We start from the raw sequence: 19,008 nt of genomic DNA on the forward strand, positions 1-19,008 counted from the left end.
GCATTCATTAGCTGAACAGTAACTACAGACATTCATAATTCATGACATCCTTCATTTTCTTTGGCTCAAAAGATAGATTTGATTGGATAACTTTAGGGTTTGGCTCCTTTATATTTTAAAAGTAAAAAAGTAAAGACAATAACGACATTATTATTGTAACATTACAGGGAACTAATAATATGATTGTTTGTCGTGGCTTCAATTCCCAGCATTCTAATTAAGGACCAGTCAGCTGATATTGATGATGTCATTCAAAACAAGACAGTTAACTTTTGTCCTCTCAGGGCTTTGAAAAGGACGTTCCACAAGAGGTAATTTAATTCCAGATATGGCATGTGTAGCTAGTCATATTATAATCGACAGCAATATTGTCCGAATAAGCTTCAAAGCATAGTTTACCAAAGGGTCAAATGCCAACGTAAATAGATTCGGTCAGCTAACGTTAGTTAGCATACCAGGCACTAGTGTAGGCAGTGAGTGTTACGATGGTTTAGCTAAACTAGCTATTAGATATGAAAATGACCTTGTAGATAGCTAAATAGATTTCGCTATATCCAGTAAGCATTTTTTGTTGTTTCCAAATGTTTTTAATTGTTTATTTTCAGAGTAACCTAACGATGTCGATTGTGAAAAGTGGCTTCCTCCATCGGCAGAGTGAGTGGAGCTGTAGCTAACGTTAGCTGTACACTGTCACTAGTGCAGTACGCAAGTCTGTCACAAACCTGGAGTGTAATCTTTACTCCAAACGTTTTGCAACGAAAACTAGCGTTTCTATTGGACAGATTCATGTAGGTTCCTCCCAGTTTAATGAACATGTTCAATAGAAGTGCTAGTTTTCATTGCAGAAATGTTTTCTAACTGACACTTCACAGCATTTCGTCGTGTAGTTTTTACATACCGCAATGGGCTCATTGCTCTTTGGGGCTTAGACCTTTGTTTGCACAAAGTGCTAAGAGTATTTAAATAAAATATAATTATATGATACAGGCACTATTCTTCGGCGGTGGAAGAGGAACTGGTTTGATCTGTGGTCTGATGGGCGGCTGGTTTTCTATGATGACCAGCACCGGCGAGATATGGAGGATGAGATCCACATGAGAGTGGACTGCATTAACATTCGCAGTGCAACTGCATGTCAAGGTACTTGACTACCTACATCTGCTATACTTTTCTATCAAAAGCTCTCAACTCGCAATAGGATAAAATGTGAACTACTACCCCCCCCCCCCCCCTAACTGTAAGTCACCCTGCATAAGAGCATCTGCTTAATGACGAAAATGTATCCACACCAACCCATCAACCAACAGTTCCATCCACCTTTTCACTGTCCACAGATCTAAACCCTCCAGAGGGCAGAAGTCGAGATGCCCTGCTCCAGATAGTCTGCAGGGATGGACAGGTTATCAGCATTTGTGGAGACAGTGCAGATGATGCACTGTAAGACATCTCTCCCTATATGACTGTGATTAGTTGTGTGTATATGGGTTAGCCTGTTGAAAACTCATGTTTATTCTTGTTTTCCCATCGTTGTTTCAGGGCATGGACCATGGCTCTCCAGGATGCCAGAATCAGCTCTGTGAGTTTCTGCTGGTCTGCAAAGAACCTCTGCCTGCATATCCTAGTGTACTTATGGACAGTATTATAGCTCAGGTCTTAATATACAGTACCAGTCAAAAGTTTGGACACACCTACTCATTCCAGGGTTTTTCTTTATTTTTACTATTTTCTACATTGTAGAATAGTAGCAAGAAGATGTCAAAACTATGAAGTAACACATGGAATAATGTAGTAACCAAAAAAGTGTTAAACCAATCAAAATATATTTGATATTCTTCAAAGTAGCCACCCTTTACCTTGACAGGTTTTCACACTCTTGGCATTCTCTCAACCAGCTTCATGAGGTTATCACCTGGAATGTGTTTCATTTAACAGGTGTGCCTTGTTAATTTGTGGAATTTCTTTCCTTTAATGCGCTTGAGCCAATCAGTTGTTGTGACAAGGTAGGGGTGGTATACAGAAGATTGCCCTATTTGGTAAAAGACCAAGTCCATGTTATGGCAAGAACAGCTCAAATAAGCAAAGAGAATCGACAGTCCATCATTACTTGTAAGCCATGAAAGTCAGTCAATCAGGAACATTTCAAGAACTTTGAAAGTTTCTTCAAGTGCAGTCGCAAAAACTATCAAGCGCTATGATGAAACTGGCTCTCATGAGGACCGCCACAGGAAAGGAAGACCCAGTCTTACCTCTGCAGCAGAGCATAATTTCATTAGAGTTAACTGCACCTCAGATTGCAGCCCAAATAAATGCTTCACAGAGTTCAAGTAACAGACACATCTCAACATCAACTGTTCAGAGGAGACTGTGTGAATCAGGCCTTCATGGTCGAATTGCTGCATAGAAACCACTACTAAAGTACACAAATAAGAAGAGTGCTCAGCATATGTGAGAACTCCATAAAGACTGTTGGAAAAGCATTCCAGGTGAAGCTGGTTGCGAGAATGTCAAGAGTGCAAAGCTGTCATCAAGGCAAAGGGTGGCTACTTTGAAGAATCTCAAATATAAAATATATTTTGAATTAACACTTTTTGGTTACTAAATCAAATTGTATTAGTCACATGCGCCGACTACAACAGGTGTAGAACTTACAGTAAAATGCTTACTTACAAGGCCCTAACCAACAATGCAGTTTAAAAATATATATAATTACAGATAAGAACAAGCAAAAACTACATGATTCCATATGTGTTATTTCATAGTTTTGATGTTTTCACTATTATTCTACAATGTAGAAAATAGTAAAAATAAAGAAAAACCCTTGAATGAGTAGGTGTGTCCAAACTTTTGATTGGTACTGTATATATATCCAACTGCAATTATAAACTAACATATAGCTTATTATTCACAAGAAACTGGGATGTGAACATAATGCATAGGAGCGTAATATTGTGATACTGACAGTGGTGTGAAATATAGGGAACGGTGTTAAGAGACAAGCGTTCTGTCCCCAGACCCAACACACACAGCACTGTCGTGCCAAATGTGTAAATAATCTATAGAATGTGCGTGTAGTCTACATGTCATACTAACTAAGCACTATTATTTATTTGCTCTCGACTGTCATATCAATATTCATTGTTTTTCAAACACCATGGCTGCATTTACACAGGCAGCCCAATTCTGATATTTATTTTTGAGTAGGTGTCTGCAAACCTTTGACTGGTACTGTGTGTGTATATCTCTCTATTTTTAGGTGGTCGCTCCTCCTCAGATTGGCTTTGCGCAGCAAATTGTTGCTTCTGCCCCTCCTCCATATGCTGAATATGGTCCTCCACCTCCGGTACGTATGTGAGCCTGCTGCCTAGACTTTACGTTTGTAAATATGCTTTGAGCAGTCTAGTGCCTTCAGAAAGTATTAATACCGCTTTACTTACACCCACATTTTGTTGTTACAGCCTGAATTCAATCTACACGCAATACCCCTTAATGACAGTGAACAGTTGGTTTTTAGATATTTTTGCACATTTATTGAAAATAAAATACAGAAATATCTCATAAGTATTCATACCCAAGTCAATACTTTGTAGAAGCACCTTTGGCAGCGATTATAGCCGTGAGTCTTTCTAGGTAAGTCTGAGGTTTCCACACCTGGATTGTGCAACATTTGCCCATTTTATTATTTAAAAAATTATTCAAGCTCTACCAAATTGGTTGCTAGACAACCATTTTCAGGTCTTGCCATAGATTTTCTAGTAGATTTAAGTCAAACTGTAACTCGGCCACTCAGGAACATTGACTGCCTTCTTTGTAAGCAAGTCCGGTGAAGATTTGGCCGTGTGTTTTAGGGTATTGTCTTGCTGGAAGGTGAATTCATCTCCCAGTGTCTGGTAGAAGGCAGACTGAACCAGATTTTTCTCCAGGATTTTGCTTGTGCTCCATTTCTTTCTTTCTTCTTAATCCTAAAAAAAACTCCCCAGTCCTTAACAATTACATGCATACCCATAACATGATGCAGCCAACACTATGCTTGAAAATATAGAATGGTACTCAGTAATGTATTGGATTTGCCCCAAACATAACACTTTGTATTCAGGACAAATAGTTAATTGCTTTGCCACATTTTTCTTTTGCAGTATTACTTTAGTTAGTGCCTTGTTGCAAACGTGATGCATGTTTTGGAGTATTTTTTATTCTGTGCAGGCTTCCTTTTCATTCTGTCAATTAGGTTAGTATTGTGGAGTAACTATAATGTTGTTGATCCATCTTCAGTTTTCTCCAATCACAGCCATTAAACTATAACTTTTTTTTAAAATCACCATTGGCCTCATGGTGAAATCCCTGAGCGGTTTTCTTCCTCTCCGGCAACTAAATTAGGAAGGACGCCTGTATCTTTGTAGTGACTGGGTGTATTGAGACAACATCCAAAGTGTAATTAATAACTTCACTATCAAGGGGTTATTCAATGTCTGCCTTTTTTATTTTTTTATTTACATGTACATTTTTTCTTACCCATCTACCAATAGGTGCCCTTCATTGTGAGACATTGGAAAACGTCCCTGGTCTTTGTGGTTGAATCTGTGTTTGAAATTCACTGCTCGACTGAAGGACCTTACAATTATCTGTATGTGTTGGTTACAGAGATGAGGTAGTCATTCAAAAATCATGTAAACACTATTATTGCACACAGTGAGTCCATGCAACTTATTATGTGACTTGTTAAGCAAATTGCCATAACAAAGGGGTTGAATACTTATTGACTTGAGACATTTCAGCTTTTCACATGTAATTAATTTATAAAATGTAAAAAAACAAACATAATTCCACTTTGACATTGTGTGTTGGCCCGTGACAACAAATCTATATGTAATCAATTTTACCTCCAAGCTGTAACACAGCAAAATATGGAAAAAAGTAAAGGGGTGTGAGAACTTTCTGAAGGCACTGTAACATGGTGTTTATGCTATATATTGTGATTTTGGATAAATGTATATGGCTTGCATCAGTTCTCTAGATACCAGGGCAGTAGTGGTAGTCTCCCCAATAGACACAAGTGATTTCTGCCTTTCCAACAGGTTTATGTTCCAGATGCTTATGGAGGGTATTCCCCAGCTCCTCCTGTCTATGGCACACAGATCATTTACTCAGCTGATGGGCAGCCCTATGCTGTTGCATACCCCTATCAGTACCAAGGTACGCACAGGGTCAATTCACACTTTTTTTAGTTTGCATGCTCCCGAAGGAATGTCAAAGTTATGTTGATAATCACATTTAATTAAATGTTTCTTTGTTCTTTTAATGGATGTAATCTTTCATTTGCTATTTTGCAATATAGCTTTTTCCACCATTCTAACTGCAGTTAATGTTTCCCACCATGATTTGTAGGAGCATATCCTATGAGGAATCCCCAAGAGATGAATCAGGTTATTGTTCACGAGCGTCAACGTGACGATGGAGGAGACGTGGCTCTCAGCATGCTCGCTGGAGCTGCGACTGGATTGGCTCTTGGCTCTCTCTTCTCTGTCTTCTAGTGTCTTCATAGGAACAGCTTACAACGATACCCACCCCCAACTGACACACACTGTTCCCACATGTTGGTAGCACTGCAACTTCATCTCTGTAGCCATGTGACAGATGGAGGAGTTAAATGTATGTGATGGTTGGGCTTTGTTCACCTATGACGCATGATTGTGATGTGCCAGTAAATTACTCCATTTGTGTCCTTACCAAAACGTTTGATGTATTAATACTCTAGCACTTTCTATTAGGCACAGTAGCTATTATGCAGCTTGCCTCTTCTTTTGTTTGTACTGTCTGTCCTTTTGTTTGAAACACGAATGTACTTTTAAATAAACGCAAATGATAATTGGATATTCTAACGCGCATTTGAAGGAAAGGTTTTGAGAGACATTAAATATATATATTTTCAGGTCTAGCAAATTAAGTGTTCTGATGTCCCATGTAGTAGAGTGGTCAATAAGAATGTGGAAGAGAGTGTAGTGGCACCTGCCTGAGTGCAGGCTACATTTCTTTGTTCCTTTGAGGGTTGTGCTTCCTGATTCTTCACCTAAAACCTGTCTTACATCCAATGTGCTTTTGTGGGGGTTTTCTACTTCATCTTTGTCATTTTACTCACCTTCATATGTTGTTACTTGGTTATCGTCATTCCTTTAACATGGTAGGATATTAGATATTTGTTAAGGGGAAGTGAACATGGGATTTGTTTTCTTCTTTACAACAGTCCTTATTGTTATGTTTTCCTATTACTTTATTGTCAGCTGTTAAACCATGTATTTTATTTTATCTCACGTTTGAATGGATATTCAGGAGATGCATGTGTTTGTAAGGGTATGCACAAGCGTCATCAGGTTCATCTTAAGTTTAGACGCTGTTACAACAGAACTGAAAGATACTCCTTGACATTTGAATTGTTTTGACTTTACTCACACTCCCAAAATGTTTTTTTTTTTTTTATATTTAACTTTTCCCTGTTACTGATATTAATAGTATATTTGACTAATTACATTATGCTCTTTGGTTAAGTGGATAAGTTACTAGTTAAATAATTGAGTGGCCTCACTGAACACGTCATAGAGACTGGTTTCTCACCTATTAACCTTTTATATTCAATTTCAAAGTCTTACATTTCATTCAAAGTTATGCCACCTTGTATAGACATTTGGAATACTAGGTTATGTTTCCTCTTTTGACATGAAAGTTGTATACATTAATTTATGATATAGGATATTTATTTGATATCAAATGAAGTAATCGTTATACCTTAAATTTCAAATGGGAAACATGCTTTGTTATGCAGAATGAATGCATTGTTTATTGCTCTTCAGTGATGTATGACATTTTAACCATTGTATTAAATTATCATTAAATTCACATGAATTCACTTTTGAAACTATATGTAAATCCTAGCAACTTCTGAGTTCCACCTTGGCTCAAGGGAAGATGCTTGATGTCACCTGGGCTGCGTTTACACAGACAGCCCAATTCTGATCTCTTTTCCAGTAATTGGTCTTTTGACTGGTCATTTGACCAATCACAGATCTTTTTCAGATCTGATTGGTCAAAATACCAATTACTGAAAATAAATATCAGAATTGGGCTGCCTGTGTAAATGCAGCCATGGTGTTTGAAAAACAATTAACTTTGATATGACAGTCGAGAGCAAATAAATAATAGTGCTTAGTTAGTATGAAATGTAGACTACACGCACATTCTATAGATTATTTACACATTTGGCACGACAGTGCTGTGTGTGTTGGGTCTGGGGACAAAACGCTTGTCTCTTAAAACCGTTCCCTATATTTCACACCACTGTTAGTATCACAATATTACTCTCCTATGCATTGTGTTCACATCCCAGTTTCTTGTGAATGATAAGCTTATAATTGCAGTTGGATATATATACAGTACCAATCAAAAGTTTGGACACACCTACTCATTCAAGGGTTTTTCTTTATTTTTACTATTTTCTACATTGTAGAATAAGTGAAGACATCACAACTATGAAATAACACATGGAATCATGTAGTAACCAAAAAAGTGTTTAACAAATCAAAATATATTTTATATTTGATATTCTTCAAAGTAGCCACCCTTTGCCTTGATGACAGGTTTGCACACTTGGCATTCTCTCAACCAGCTGAATGAGGTAGTCACCTGGAATGTGTTTCAATTAACAGGTGTGCCTTGTTAAATGTTAATTAGTGTAATTTATTTCCTTCTTAATGCATTTGAGCCAATCGGTTGTGTTGTGACAAGGTTGGGGTGGTATATAGAATATAGCCCTATTTGGCAAAAGACCAAGTCCATATTATGGCAAGAACAGCTCAAATAAGCAAAGAGAAACGACAGTCCATCATTACTTTAAGTCAGTCAATCAGGAACATTTCAAGAACTTTGAAAGTTTCTTCAAGTGCAGTCACAGAAACCATCAAGCGCTATGATGAAACTGGCTCTCATGAGGACCACCACAGGAAAGGAAGACTGTCAGTGGAATTTTGTGTCCCAATGATATTAATTAACAATCAATAAGCCTTGACTAATCCCCAAGGTTTGTAAGACACTGGGTTAAGAATAATTAGGCAAAGACTCAGCTTTCTGCAAAAGGTCTGTACAGTTTATTCAGAGAACGTTCTGAAGTCCATTACACAAAGACATTCATTTTATGCTCACTCCCCACTTATGCACATACCTCCACACAAACAGTAGGTGAGTTGTATCCCTCCCCGGAGTTCTCACCACTGTTAATCACCACCCAGCGCTGGCTGTTCCTTTCCCCCGAGATTAGAGGGACCTTGAGGGTTACTCCCTTCTCTAAGTTACTCAAAGTTCCTCTGGCGGGTCAATCACAGTCTACTTGTTGTCGCTATTTTCTTAGGCCCGCTAATACACACACACATTTCTCTTCCTCCCGGGCCTCTACTAGACCTTATGGGTCTTTCGTTCAGTACTTTAATTATTCATTATACATGCTACATAACTACTAATTACTAATTGGTTACATGACAGGGTTGGATTCTTTAATCATTTACCTTTAAACATATTATTCCCTTATCAAAGACCCAGAGTTACCTCTGCTGCAGAGGATAAGTTCATTAGAGTTAACTGCACCTCAGATTGTAGCCAAAATAAATGCTTCACAGATATCAAGTAACAGACACATCTCAACATCAACTGTTCAGAGGGAGACTGCGTGAATCAGGCCTTCATGGTCGAATTGCCGCAAAGAAACCACTACTAAAGTACACAAATAAGAAGAGATTTGCTTGGGCCAAGAAACACGAGCAATGGAAATTTGACCGGTGGAAATCTGTCCTTTGGTCTGATAAGTCCAAATTGGAGATTTTTGGTTCCAACCACCGTGTCTTTGTGAGACGCAGAGTCGGTGAACGAATGATCTCCGCATGTGTGGTTCCCACTGTGAAGCATGGAGGAGGTGTGATGTGTGGGGGTGCTTTACTGGTGACACTGTGATTTATTTAGAATTCAAGGCACACTTAATCAGCATGGCTACCACAGCATTCTGCAGCGATACGCCATCCCATCTGGTTTGCGCTAAGTGGGACTATCATTTGTTTTTCAACAGGACAATGACCCAAAACACACCTCCAGGCTGTGTAAGGGCTCTCTGACCAAGGAGAGTGATGGAGTGCTGCATCAGATGACCTGGCCTACACAATCACCCGACCACAACCCAATTGAGATGGTTTGGGATGAGTTGGACTGCATTGTGAAGGAAAAGCAGCCAACAAGTGCTCAGCATATGTGGGAACTCCTTAAAGACTGTTGGAAAAGCACTCCTCATGAAGTTGGTTGAGAGAATGTCAAGAGTGTGCAAACCTGTCATCAAAGCAAAAGGTGGTTACTTTAAAGAATCTAAAATATATTTTGATTTGTTTATCACTTTTTTGGTTACTACATGATTCCATGTGTTTTATTTCATTGTGTTGATGTCTTCACTATTATTCTACAATGTAGAAAATAGTAAAATAAAGAAAAGCCCTTGAATGAGTAGGTGTTCTAAAACTTTGACCAGTAGTGTATATATAGAAATATACATGCATCCAAAGATAAGTAAAGTAAAACCAAACATCAGTAATTTCAGTAAGTAATAGTTTTATGTACATATATGTTCAAGATCAGAACACAACAAACTGGATACCTCTGGAAAATCCCAGAAAATAATCCTGAATACATAATTATAGGAAAACCCACAGTCATACATGTTAACAGTATTGCCAAAAGAATACATAATGATCGTTCTTCTTTTATGAAGACACACTCCTCCCTTCTTAGCATTGTTCAATGCTATTCACCTCACCCCAGTGACCAGACAATATGTAAACTGCTCAAATGAGAAAATAAAAGACTACTGTACATTGTGGTTTATACTTTTTTTCTATGAAAGAAAAGTCAGAAGTTATAGAAACACAGCTGTATATAATCATTACCAAGTAAGGAACGATCTGAATATGCGTATTTTTTTAATAGGGTATCTTAAGTTTCATTAGCTAGAGTGGAAAGTGAGAGAGGATATACAGTGCATTTGGAAAGTATTCAGACCCCTTGACTTTTTCAATCTACACACAATACCCCATAATGACAAAGAAAAAACAGGTTTTTAGAAATGTTTGCAAATTTATAAAAAATAAAAAAACGAAAATATCTAATTTACATAAGTATTCATATTCTTTACTCATTACTTTGTTGAAGCACCTTTGGCAGTGATTACAGCCTCAAGTCTTCTTGGGTATGACGCTACAAGCTTGGCGCACCTGTATTTGGAAAGTTTCTCTCATTCTTCTCTGCAGATCTCAAGTTCTATCAGGTTGGATGTTGAGCGTTGCAGCACAGCTATTTTCAGGTCTCCAGAGATGTTCGATTGGGTTCAAGTCTGGGCTCTGGCTGGGCCACTCAAGGACATTCAGAGACTTGTCCCGAAGCCACTGCTGCGTTGTCTTGGCTGTGTGCTTAGGGTCGTTGTCCTGTTGGAAGGAAAACCTTTGCCCCAGTCTGAGGTCCTAAGCACTCTGGAGCAGGTTTTCATCAAGGATCTCTCTGTACTTTGCTCCGTTCATCTTTCCCTCGATCCTGACTAGTCTCCCAGTCCCTGCCGCTGAAAAACTTCCCCACAGCATGATGCTGCCACCACCATGCTTCACCGTAGGGATGGTGCCAGGTTTCCTCCAGACGTGACACTTGGCATTCAGGCCAAAGTGTTCAATTTTGTTTTCATCAGACCAAAGAATCTTGTTTCTATTGGTCTGACAGTTTTTAGGTGCCATTTGGCAAACTCCAAGCAGGCTGTCATGTGGCTTTTACTGAGGAGTGGCTTCCATCTGGTCAATCTACCATAAAGGCCTGATTGGTGGAGTGCTGCAGAGATGGTTGTCCTTCTGTAAGCTTCTCCCATCTCCACAGAGAACTCTGGAGCTCTGTCAGAGTGACTTTCGTGTAGTTGGTCACCTCCCTGACCAAGACCCTTCTCTCTCGATTGCTCAGTTTGGCCGGGCGGCCAGCTCTAGGAAGAGTCTTGGTGGTTCCAAACTTCTTCTATTTAAGAATGATGCAGGCCGCTGTGTTTTTGGGGACCTTCAATGCTGCAGACATTTTTTGGTACCCTTGCCCAGATCTGTGCCTCAACACAATCCTGTCTCGTAGCTCTACGGACTATTCCTTTGACCTCATGGCTTGGTTTTTGTTCTGACATACACTGTCAACTGTGGGACCTTATATAGACAGGTGCCTTTTCAAAATGTGCCTTTCAAAATCATGTCCAATCAATTGACTTTACCACAGGTGGACTCCAATCAAGTTGTAAAAACATCTCAAGGATGATTAATGGAAACAGGATGCACCCGAGCTCAATTTCGAGTCTCATAGCAAAGGGTCTTTATGTAAATAAGGTATCTGTTTTTTATTTGTAATAAATTTGCAAACATTTCTAAAAACCAGTTTTCACTTTGTCATTATGGAGTATTGTGTGTAGATTGATGAGAGCAAAAAATATTTTATCAATTTTAAAATAAGGCTAACAAAATCAAGGGGTCTGAATACTTTCTGAATGCACTGCACATTGATTCTTCTTCAAGGCACAACTTGTACAAAACATTTGAAGTCTGAAAAGATGTGGGAACTACAATTTAAGAGGTCAAAAACACTTTACCAAGGATTATTGCTCACTCAATTACTGATTTCCCTTGAAGATGAATAATCATTGGGTTATATTACATTATAACATACCCCCACCAACCCATTCCAAAGTACTTTTACTTTATTTTGACCAGCAAGGCACTCAGACTAACATGTTCTTTCAAAAACAGCGTACAGAAAAATAATATGAAAATACTCTACATAAAAACTGCTGAAAGAAAATTGTAATCATTAAAGTTGCTGGTAGTTAATCATGATATGATCCTCTTTAATGAGTGCTGCTCCATCAACGCAGAGTCAAAATTACAGACGTTGCCCTTCTTGGTAAGAAAAATGAATACAAAGAAAAAAACATTGGTAAACAATGTCCAAACACATTACAGTACAACAAAACAGGCAATCCTCATCTATCTTGTCAAACCATAGATGCACTTCAAGGAGTAAAGGACTTTTGGAGGAGTTATTGTAATGCACAATTGCATGCATTGCTTGTTTGATGCCATCAAGGCCAAAACAGACACTTTAGTGTTTTAAAGCATAAATTATAAATACTTTTCATGAATCCATATTATTTGAGACCATCACCATCTTCAACCAATCTATCTTTGTAAAAAGAAAAGTTGTATACTATGGGTACACTATTATGGGTATGTATTGGCAACTAACAAAGTAAATCAACAAATTAACATACATGAAACATGAAGCCCCTTTTCTACTTGTGGAGAGAGAGTAGCAAATGCAGGCCTGAGAACCAGTGAAGAAAAAGGATATGAGAAAGGAAAGTTGTGTTTGCATTATTTGGTTGAGTATTAGCCTTCCTGACCAAAGTCCTCTGTGAACTTCTTGAGTTTGTCCAAGTCCTGCTCGTTCACAGTTGGCTTGGTGTTGTGCAGTGACCTCAGCATATCAGCCTGTGAACAGCACATCACAAGGGTCAGTTAGCATCACATACTTGCTCCCTCATGTTCAAAATCAAAAATATACAGTGAGGGAAAAAAGTATTTGATCCCCTGCTGATTTTGTACATTTGCCCACTGACAAAGAAATGATCAGTTTATAATTTTAATGGTGGGTTTATTTGAACAGTGAGAGACAGAATAACAACAAAAAAATCCAGAAAAACACATGTCAAAAATATTATAAATTGATTTGCATCTTAATGAGGGAAATAAGTATTTGACCCCTCTGCAAAACATGACTTAGTACTTGGTGGCAAAACCCTTGTTGGCAATCAGAGGTCAGACGTTTCTCGTAGTTGGCCACCAGGTTTGCACACATCTCAGGAGGGATTTTGTCCCACTCCTCTTTGCAGATCTTCTCCAAGTCGCACAAGAAGAAGCACATTAAGGTTTCGAGGCTGATGTTTGGCAACTCGAACCTTCAGCTCCCTCCACAGATTTTCTATGGGATTAAGGTCTGGAGACTGGCTAGGCCACTCCAGGACCTTAATGTGCTTCTTCTTGAGCCACTCCTTTGTTGCCTTGGCCGTGTGTTTTGGGTCATTGTCATGCTGGAATACCCATCCACGACCCATTTTCAATGCCCTGGCTGAGGGAAGGAGGTTCTCACCCGAGATTTGACGATACATGGCCCTGTACATCATCCCTTTGATGTGGTGAAGTTGTCCTGTCCCCTTAGCAGAAAAACACCCCCAAAGCATAATGTTTCCACCTCCATGTTTGACGGTGGGGATGGTATTCTTGGGGTCATAGGCATCATTCCTCCTCCTCAAAACACAGCGAGTTGAGTTGATGCCAAAGAGCTCCATTTTGGTCTCATCTGACCACAACATTTTCACCCAGTTGTCCTCTGAATCATTCAAATGTTCATTGGCAAACTTCAGACGGGCATGTATATGTGCTTTCTTGAGCAGGGGGACCTTACGGGCGCTGCAGGATTTCAGTCCTTCACGGCGTAGTGTGTTACCAATTGTTTTCTTGGTGACTATGGTCCCAGCTGCCTTGAGATCATTGACAAGATCCTCCTGTGTAGTTCTGGGCTGATTCCTCACCGTTCTCATGATCATTGCAACTCCACGAGGTGAGATCTTGCATGGAGCCCCAGGCCGAGGGAGATTGACAGCTCTTTTGTGTTTCTTCCATTTGCGAATAATCACACCAACTGTTGTCACCTTCTCACCAAGCTGCTTGGCGATGGTCTTGTAGCCCATTCCAGCCTTGTGTAGGTCTACAATCTTGTCCCTGACATCCTTGGAGAGCTCTTTGGTCTTGGCCATGGTGGAGAGTTTGGAATCTGATTGATTGATTGCTTCTGTGGACAGGTGTCTTTTATACAGGTAAAACACTGAGATTAGGAGCACTCCCTTTAAGAGTGTGCTCCTAATCTCAGCTCATTACCTGTATACGAAAGACACCTGGGAGCCAGAAATCTTTCTGATTGAGAGGGGGTCAAATACTTATTTCCCTCATTAAAATGCAAATCAATTTATAAAATTTTTTACATGGGTTTTTCTGGATTTTTTAAATGTATTCTGTCTCTCACTGTTCAAATAAACCTACCATTAAAATTATAGACTGATCATTTCTTTGTCAGTGGGCAAATGTACAAAATCAGCAGGGGATCAAATACTTTTTTCCATCACTGTATATGTTTTTGGGGTTCTTCTCACCATGCAAACAATGGGCTCCATGAGTTTCTCCCCATTAACATCCATCCAGGTCATCTCTATGGCGTCTGGATCTCCTGGTGAGCATGGGGTCAAGAGATCGTCTACCACAAGGTTGGGATGGTTCCATGATGACCCTTGGACCTGGGTGTATGAAGAAGAACGCATGGGCAGAAATGGGACATGGATTTGTGAAAGCTGATGTTTCATTGACAGAGTATTCATATGACTCAATGCTTCCTTCACAACTATCAGATGAGGAAAATTCAATGAATTAAGATTCACTGCACCTAGATGAGCCCTGTCCCTGTTGAATGTCAGACTGTCACATACCCGTTTGAAGTGAGTGGCCGACTGCACCTTCCTGACTGGCTGCATGAGGGCGTCCCTTACGATGACGCTGATGTCTGCTCCAGAGTAGCCTTCCGTCTTCTTACCCAGGGTCACATAGTCTGATTCAGTGAGCTCATTGGGGGTGGAGCCCAGATGCAGCTTGAACATGAAGGAGCGGGCGGGCCCCTCTGGCAGAGGGATGTAGATCCGCTTCTCAAACCTGAGGCACAGAAACACGACAGTTGTGATATCTGATATGGGAATGTTTATATGGAGATGCAGCAAGGGTCATCCCATTATTTATCTCTAATGTTTAACAATCTGTTTAATAAGAGTCACTTGGTCCAAAAATGGTGAATATTACATCTTCACAATAAGATAAAGGACTTGAGATCATCAGAAGATAAATAAACACTGACCTTCTCCTAATAGCAGAGTCCAGTGTCCAGGGGATGTTTGTGGCTCCTAGAACCAGGACTCCCTCATTGTCATTTCCAACACCTCAGAGAAGAGAGATAATTATTTAAATATACAGCTGATTCGGTTAAAAGGAAAGCCAAAATCTAGCAAAAAAAATGTTGTTTAGTTGTTCTGGTGACACCGTACCAACAAAAAGGTTCAGTGCCAAACAACATAGTGGCCAAAGCAGTTGTGTCAATACTCAATCAAGGTAATCAGGATCTGAGGCCAGGCTTTGTGTAAACTGTACAGTCAGTCAGCCCAGTGGCTGGCTCTCTCACCCTGCATCTGGACGAGAAACTCAGTCTTGATGCGGCGGGCTGCTTCACTCTCGTTCTCACTCCTGGAGCCACACAGAGAGTCTATCTCGTCGATGAAGATGATGGAGGGCCTGTTCTCCCTGGCCAGGCTGAACAGGTTCTTCACCAACCTGAAGAGAGAAAGAGTTGTGGAGAGTGAATATGAGACCAAAGGACAGTGTGGGAGAAGAATACAGAGGAGAAGGAGAGAGATAGGTATGTATGAGCAATATCCTTTTAAATATTATATTGATTTGATTGCATAGCAACCTGCCAACCCTCCTTGCCCCATCACTCACTTTTCACTCTCCCCCAGCCACTTGGACACCAGGTCAGAGGAGGAGATAGAGAAGAAGGTAGAGTTGTTGGCTTCTGTGGCCACAGCCTTGGCCAGATAAGACTTCCCTGTACCAGGAGGGCCAAACAGCAGGATCCCTCTCCATGGAGTTCGCTTTCCTGGACACCAAAGACAAATATACTTAGGTATTCTTTATTGAAAACGATTTACTCTTCAGATGCAAGTCACAATACATCTGTTAATATCTAGAATGTTGTGTTTCTTGAATTCCATAATCCATACCGGTGAAGAGGTGAGGGAATTTGATGGGCAAGATGACAGCTTCTTTAAGGGCCTCCTTTGCACCCTCAAGCCCAGCTACATCATTCCACTTGATGTTTGGCTTTTCCATGACGATGGCCCCTGTAACATAGATAGAAGTCGGTGAAATGTAGTATGGCAAATAGGGATGTAACAAATGTTAAAATGTTCTTAACGTTTAAAGTGCCATTTTTTTCTGCTTCAACTGAGAGAGAAAAATACACAAAAAAAAGACGTGAATTCACATGGTCCTGCGTCTGACCGCTAGGGGGCAATGCAGTTCAATCTACCGCAGTCATGGCTACCAGATGGCGCTCACTTTACTGCTGTCCCCCACCCACTCAGCAACGAAGGTAGTTAAAGCCATCTTTAGGTTCTCTGGGGTGTGCCTCTCCTCCATGTCCTCAGTGGTTAGTACATGGGACTTCATGTCCCACTTCTCATCAATGTGATGGCTCGTTGCGGTAATGTATGACAGCGTGTTCATAGAAATCCAACAATCTGTTGTTAACGCCACGTATGGTGTTTGAGATCTCGACCATTGTACTTCCAGAGCAATCATTGTACAATTCTTTTTTTTTTTTTTTTTTACAATTTCTGTACAATTCTTTTGTTTTTACAATTTCACTGTACAATTTGTACAATCTTGTAGTCTGGTTCTAGATATGCCATTAGGACATTGAAGCCGACATTCTCTACCCTTAACAATGGCTGCATATCAGCTGCAATGATTTGTGTAATCAGTGCTGTGGGTTTCTCACTCCATCCCTTATTGCACTTCTTTCGTGTGAAGAGCCTGTTTAATGTCTGTTGTTGGGGGCCTGCGCTGTTGCCAGCAATGGGTTGGGGCTTACGGTCATGGTGTCTCCCTTTCAGATGTTTTAGCATTGCACCTGTTCTGGCTATGCACTAGCTTAATTCACCACCTTCTCAATTAACTTCTTAAAGTATTGCCATAAAGGACTTCGCTGCTGTCGCTTCCCTGTCTCACTCTCTGACATTTTTTCCAACTGTTAACAATGATGATGTGTGGAGCCCTTTATATCTGTGGGAAATAATTTGAAAGAAGCATTTCTCCTCCTCCTAACTTTACAGCATTGTTGGGTTAAGTATTCGTTTAATTTGTATTTTTCCCTTAATGATGATGATCGGGACCTGTTAGTGGTAGTTTTGTGATAACTGCACTGTGAACATCGTTTTTTCGGTTTAGGATTTTTGTAAACGTTAACGATCCCAATTTAGTTTAAACGTTCACACCCCTAACGACAAATATCTCTTTTTATCATTCAAATAAAATACAGATTCAGTGTCACAAGACTGCATCAAAGCTTTGTATGAGCCACACAAACAATGCTGAAAAGTTAAGTAGTTGATGATATAACTCACCTGAGAGTTGATTTTTAAACTTCTTTTTCTCTGGGTCACCTTCACCTTCATCACTGTCATTCCTGCAAAAGAAAAAGAAAAGTAGTTTGAGATCACTGTACTGATAAGGAGGCCCACCTCAGGCCACACAAAAAGTATAAACAGTTCAAAAGAACCAAGAATTAGATCAGAATGAAGGATTGGTGAGGATTATAACATCCTCAGGATTTCTTATGCTCACTCACCCTTTGTCATCAGAGCCGGACTCCTTGACAGGCTTGGCTGGAGGGGCCTTATCCTTCTTCTTCAAGTATTCCTTCAGCTTCTCTGCTCGGTCCAGGTACTCTGCACACTTTGCCCTGATGCTCTGCTTGGCCTTGTCTCCCTGGGCCTCATCTGCAGGAAGAGGAAATGTAACACAGGTTGGCATCACATTATGTCCCAGGCTGGGTAATCTTCACACGTGGGTCATTCAATGTGAAAGTGAAGCAAAACTGTTAAAGCTGTTTCCTGAAGAAATTGCTTATGTTGATCCATAGCTCCTAATGGGGTCATTCAAAGTTAATTCCAAACTCTGAGGTCAAAGGTGCACAGTTCATAACCATTTCAGTCACACATATATCAGTAAATGAAAGGGAACAGAAAAACAAAGTAGCCTATGTAGATGTTCTGTGTTTGCAGTATAAATGCAAATTAAGAACTTGAAAAAATAAGTAACAGGAAGTTGAACTGAGATAAGAGACAACTCACATTTAACAACATGAAGGAAGTATTGAATGGAATGCTGGTACAACCGGAGAGCTTCCTCGTAGTTTTTAGCCTTATCCTCCTCTGCAGCCTTGCTTGCAAGATCTATTGCTTTCTGTAACACAATGCATGGGCTATGTTAAAGAAGAACCATAACAAGAGAGGGTAGAGCATTAGCATGACGTCACGATCTTGCGGAGGCTATGTTAAAGAACCATAACAAGAGAGGGTAGGTAGGATGACGTTAAGATTAGCATGACGTTAAGATCTTGTTCCGCAAGATGTCACAAAGGTATGTCAAAATGGCATTAGTAAATGGAAAATCAGTAATCATACACACTTAGTTGATGCGAATTCATTAAATACTTTGGGTCAAGAGAGACATTAACTAGACAAATATATAATAACGCAATCTGAACCCACAGTAGACTAACGATACAATCCTGTGTTAGCTACAGTAGTTAGCTAACTTATTTATTTTGTCTCTAGCTGGAGATTCACTCACCTGTAAATTGTTATTAGCCATGGGTGCTGGTTACGTACGATGGTCAAAATAACCCACCGTAGAATTTCACTCGTCTCAGTAAATCAACGTGAAATAGCTATAATACGACGTTATTAGCTCTGGTTAGTGTTTTGTTGTCATTTTGGTGACAGTTCTTTAATTCTTCGGAATCTCTTCCGCATCAAGATGTCGAGTGTCACTTCCGCCTATGGTTTACATGTGACATCAGCACAAAAAGAGACGAGAGCTTTTTCTGAACTATCGTTGTCAATTTACTGCGGTCAATTTCATAGCCTATTCTTAAAATCTATGTGCATTGCATATGCGATGAATAAGGTCAGACAAAGAGTATCAGACACATTTGCATGGATTCAGTTTCTTGGTGATTTATATATACACTAGATGACTA

At 39.9% G+C, this 19,008-nt stretch overlaps 2 protein-coding genes across 2 annotated transcripts; one reads left to right on the forward strand and one right to left on the reverse strand.

Annotated features, from left to right (window-relative positions):
- Positions 1 to 207: 207 nt before the first annotated feature.
- Positions 208 to 6,898, forward strand: plekhb2 (pleckstrin homology domain containing, family B (evectins) member 2). The gene is made up of 8 exons (XM_029751147.1): positions 208 to 311; positions 606 to 654; positions 988 to 1,140; positions 1,335 to 1,437; positions 1,537 to 1,576; positions 3,254 to 3,340; positions 5,073 to 5,190; positions 5,383 to 6,898. Exons 2-8 carry the CDS (start codon positions 618 to 620, stop codon positions 5,526 to 5,528), a joined length of 684 nt encoding a protein of 227 aa, XP_029607007.1. The 5' UTR covers positions 208 to 311; positions 606 to 617; the 3' UTR covers positions 5,529 to 6,898.
- Positions 6,899 to 11,769: 4,871 nt separating this feature from the next.
- LOC115192532 (vacuolar protein sorting-associated protein 4B-like) lies at positions 11,770 to 18,948 on the reverse strand. Its single transcript, XM_029751148.1, has 11 exons — positions 18,600 to 18,948; positions 18,098 to 18,209; positions 17,593 to 17,743; positions 17,369 to 17,430; positions 15,965 to 16,084; positions 15,684 to 15,840; positions 15,367 to 15,515; positions 15,046 to 15,127; positions 14,627 to 14,846; positions 14,297 to 14,437; positions 11,770 to 12,578 (listed from the first exon to the last, which is right to left on the reverse strand). Exons 1-11 carry the CDS (start codon positions 18,618 to 18,620, stop codon positions 12,477 to 12,479), a joined length of 1,317 nt encoding a protein of 438 aa, XP_029607008.1. The 5' UTR covers positions 18,621 to 18,948; the 3' UTR covers positions 11,770 to 12,476.
- Positions 18,949 to 19,008: the final 60 nt, after the last annotated feature.

This window comes from Salmo trutta, chromosome 4, assembly GCF_901001165.1.
Source record: "Salmo trutta chromosome 4, fSalTru1.1, whole genome shotgun sequence".
In the NCBI taxonomy this organism is placed as follows: Eukaryota; Metazoa; Chordata; class Actinopteri; order Salmoniformes; family Salmonidae; genus Salmo; species Salmo trutta.

Excerpts from the sequence above, each read along its gene's own strand:
- plekhb2 (XM_029751147.1), top strand. The coding sequence starts at position 618 with ATGTCGATTGTGAAAAGTGGCTTCCTCCATCGGCAGA. Across the intron at positions 1,141-1,334 it reads CAGTGCAACTGCATGTCAAG|ATCTAAACCCTCCAGAGGGC; the intron begins GTACTTGACTAC and ends CACTGTCCACAG. Across the intron at positions 1,577-3,253 it reads AGGATGCCAGAATCAGCTCT|GTGGTCGCTCCTCCTCAGAT; the intron begins GTGAGTTTCTGC and ends CTCTATTTTTAG.
- LOC115192532 (XM_029751148.1), bottom strand. The coding sequence starts at position 18,620 with ATGGCTAATAACAATTTACAG. Across the intron at positions 14,847-15,045 it reads GACTCTGCTATTAGGAGAAG|GTTTGAGAAGCGGATCTACA; the intron begins GTCAGTGTTTAT and ends TCTGTGCCTCAG. Across the intron at positions 12,579-14,296 it reads TGGAGCCCATTGTTTGCATG|GCTGATATGCTGAGGTCACT; the intron begins GTGAGAAGAACC and ends TGCTGTTCACAG.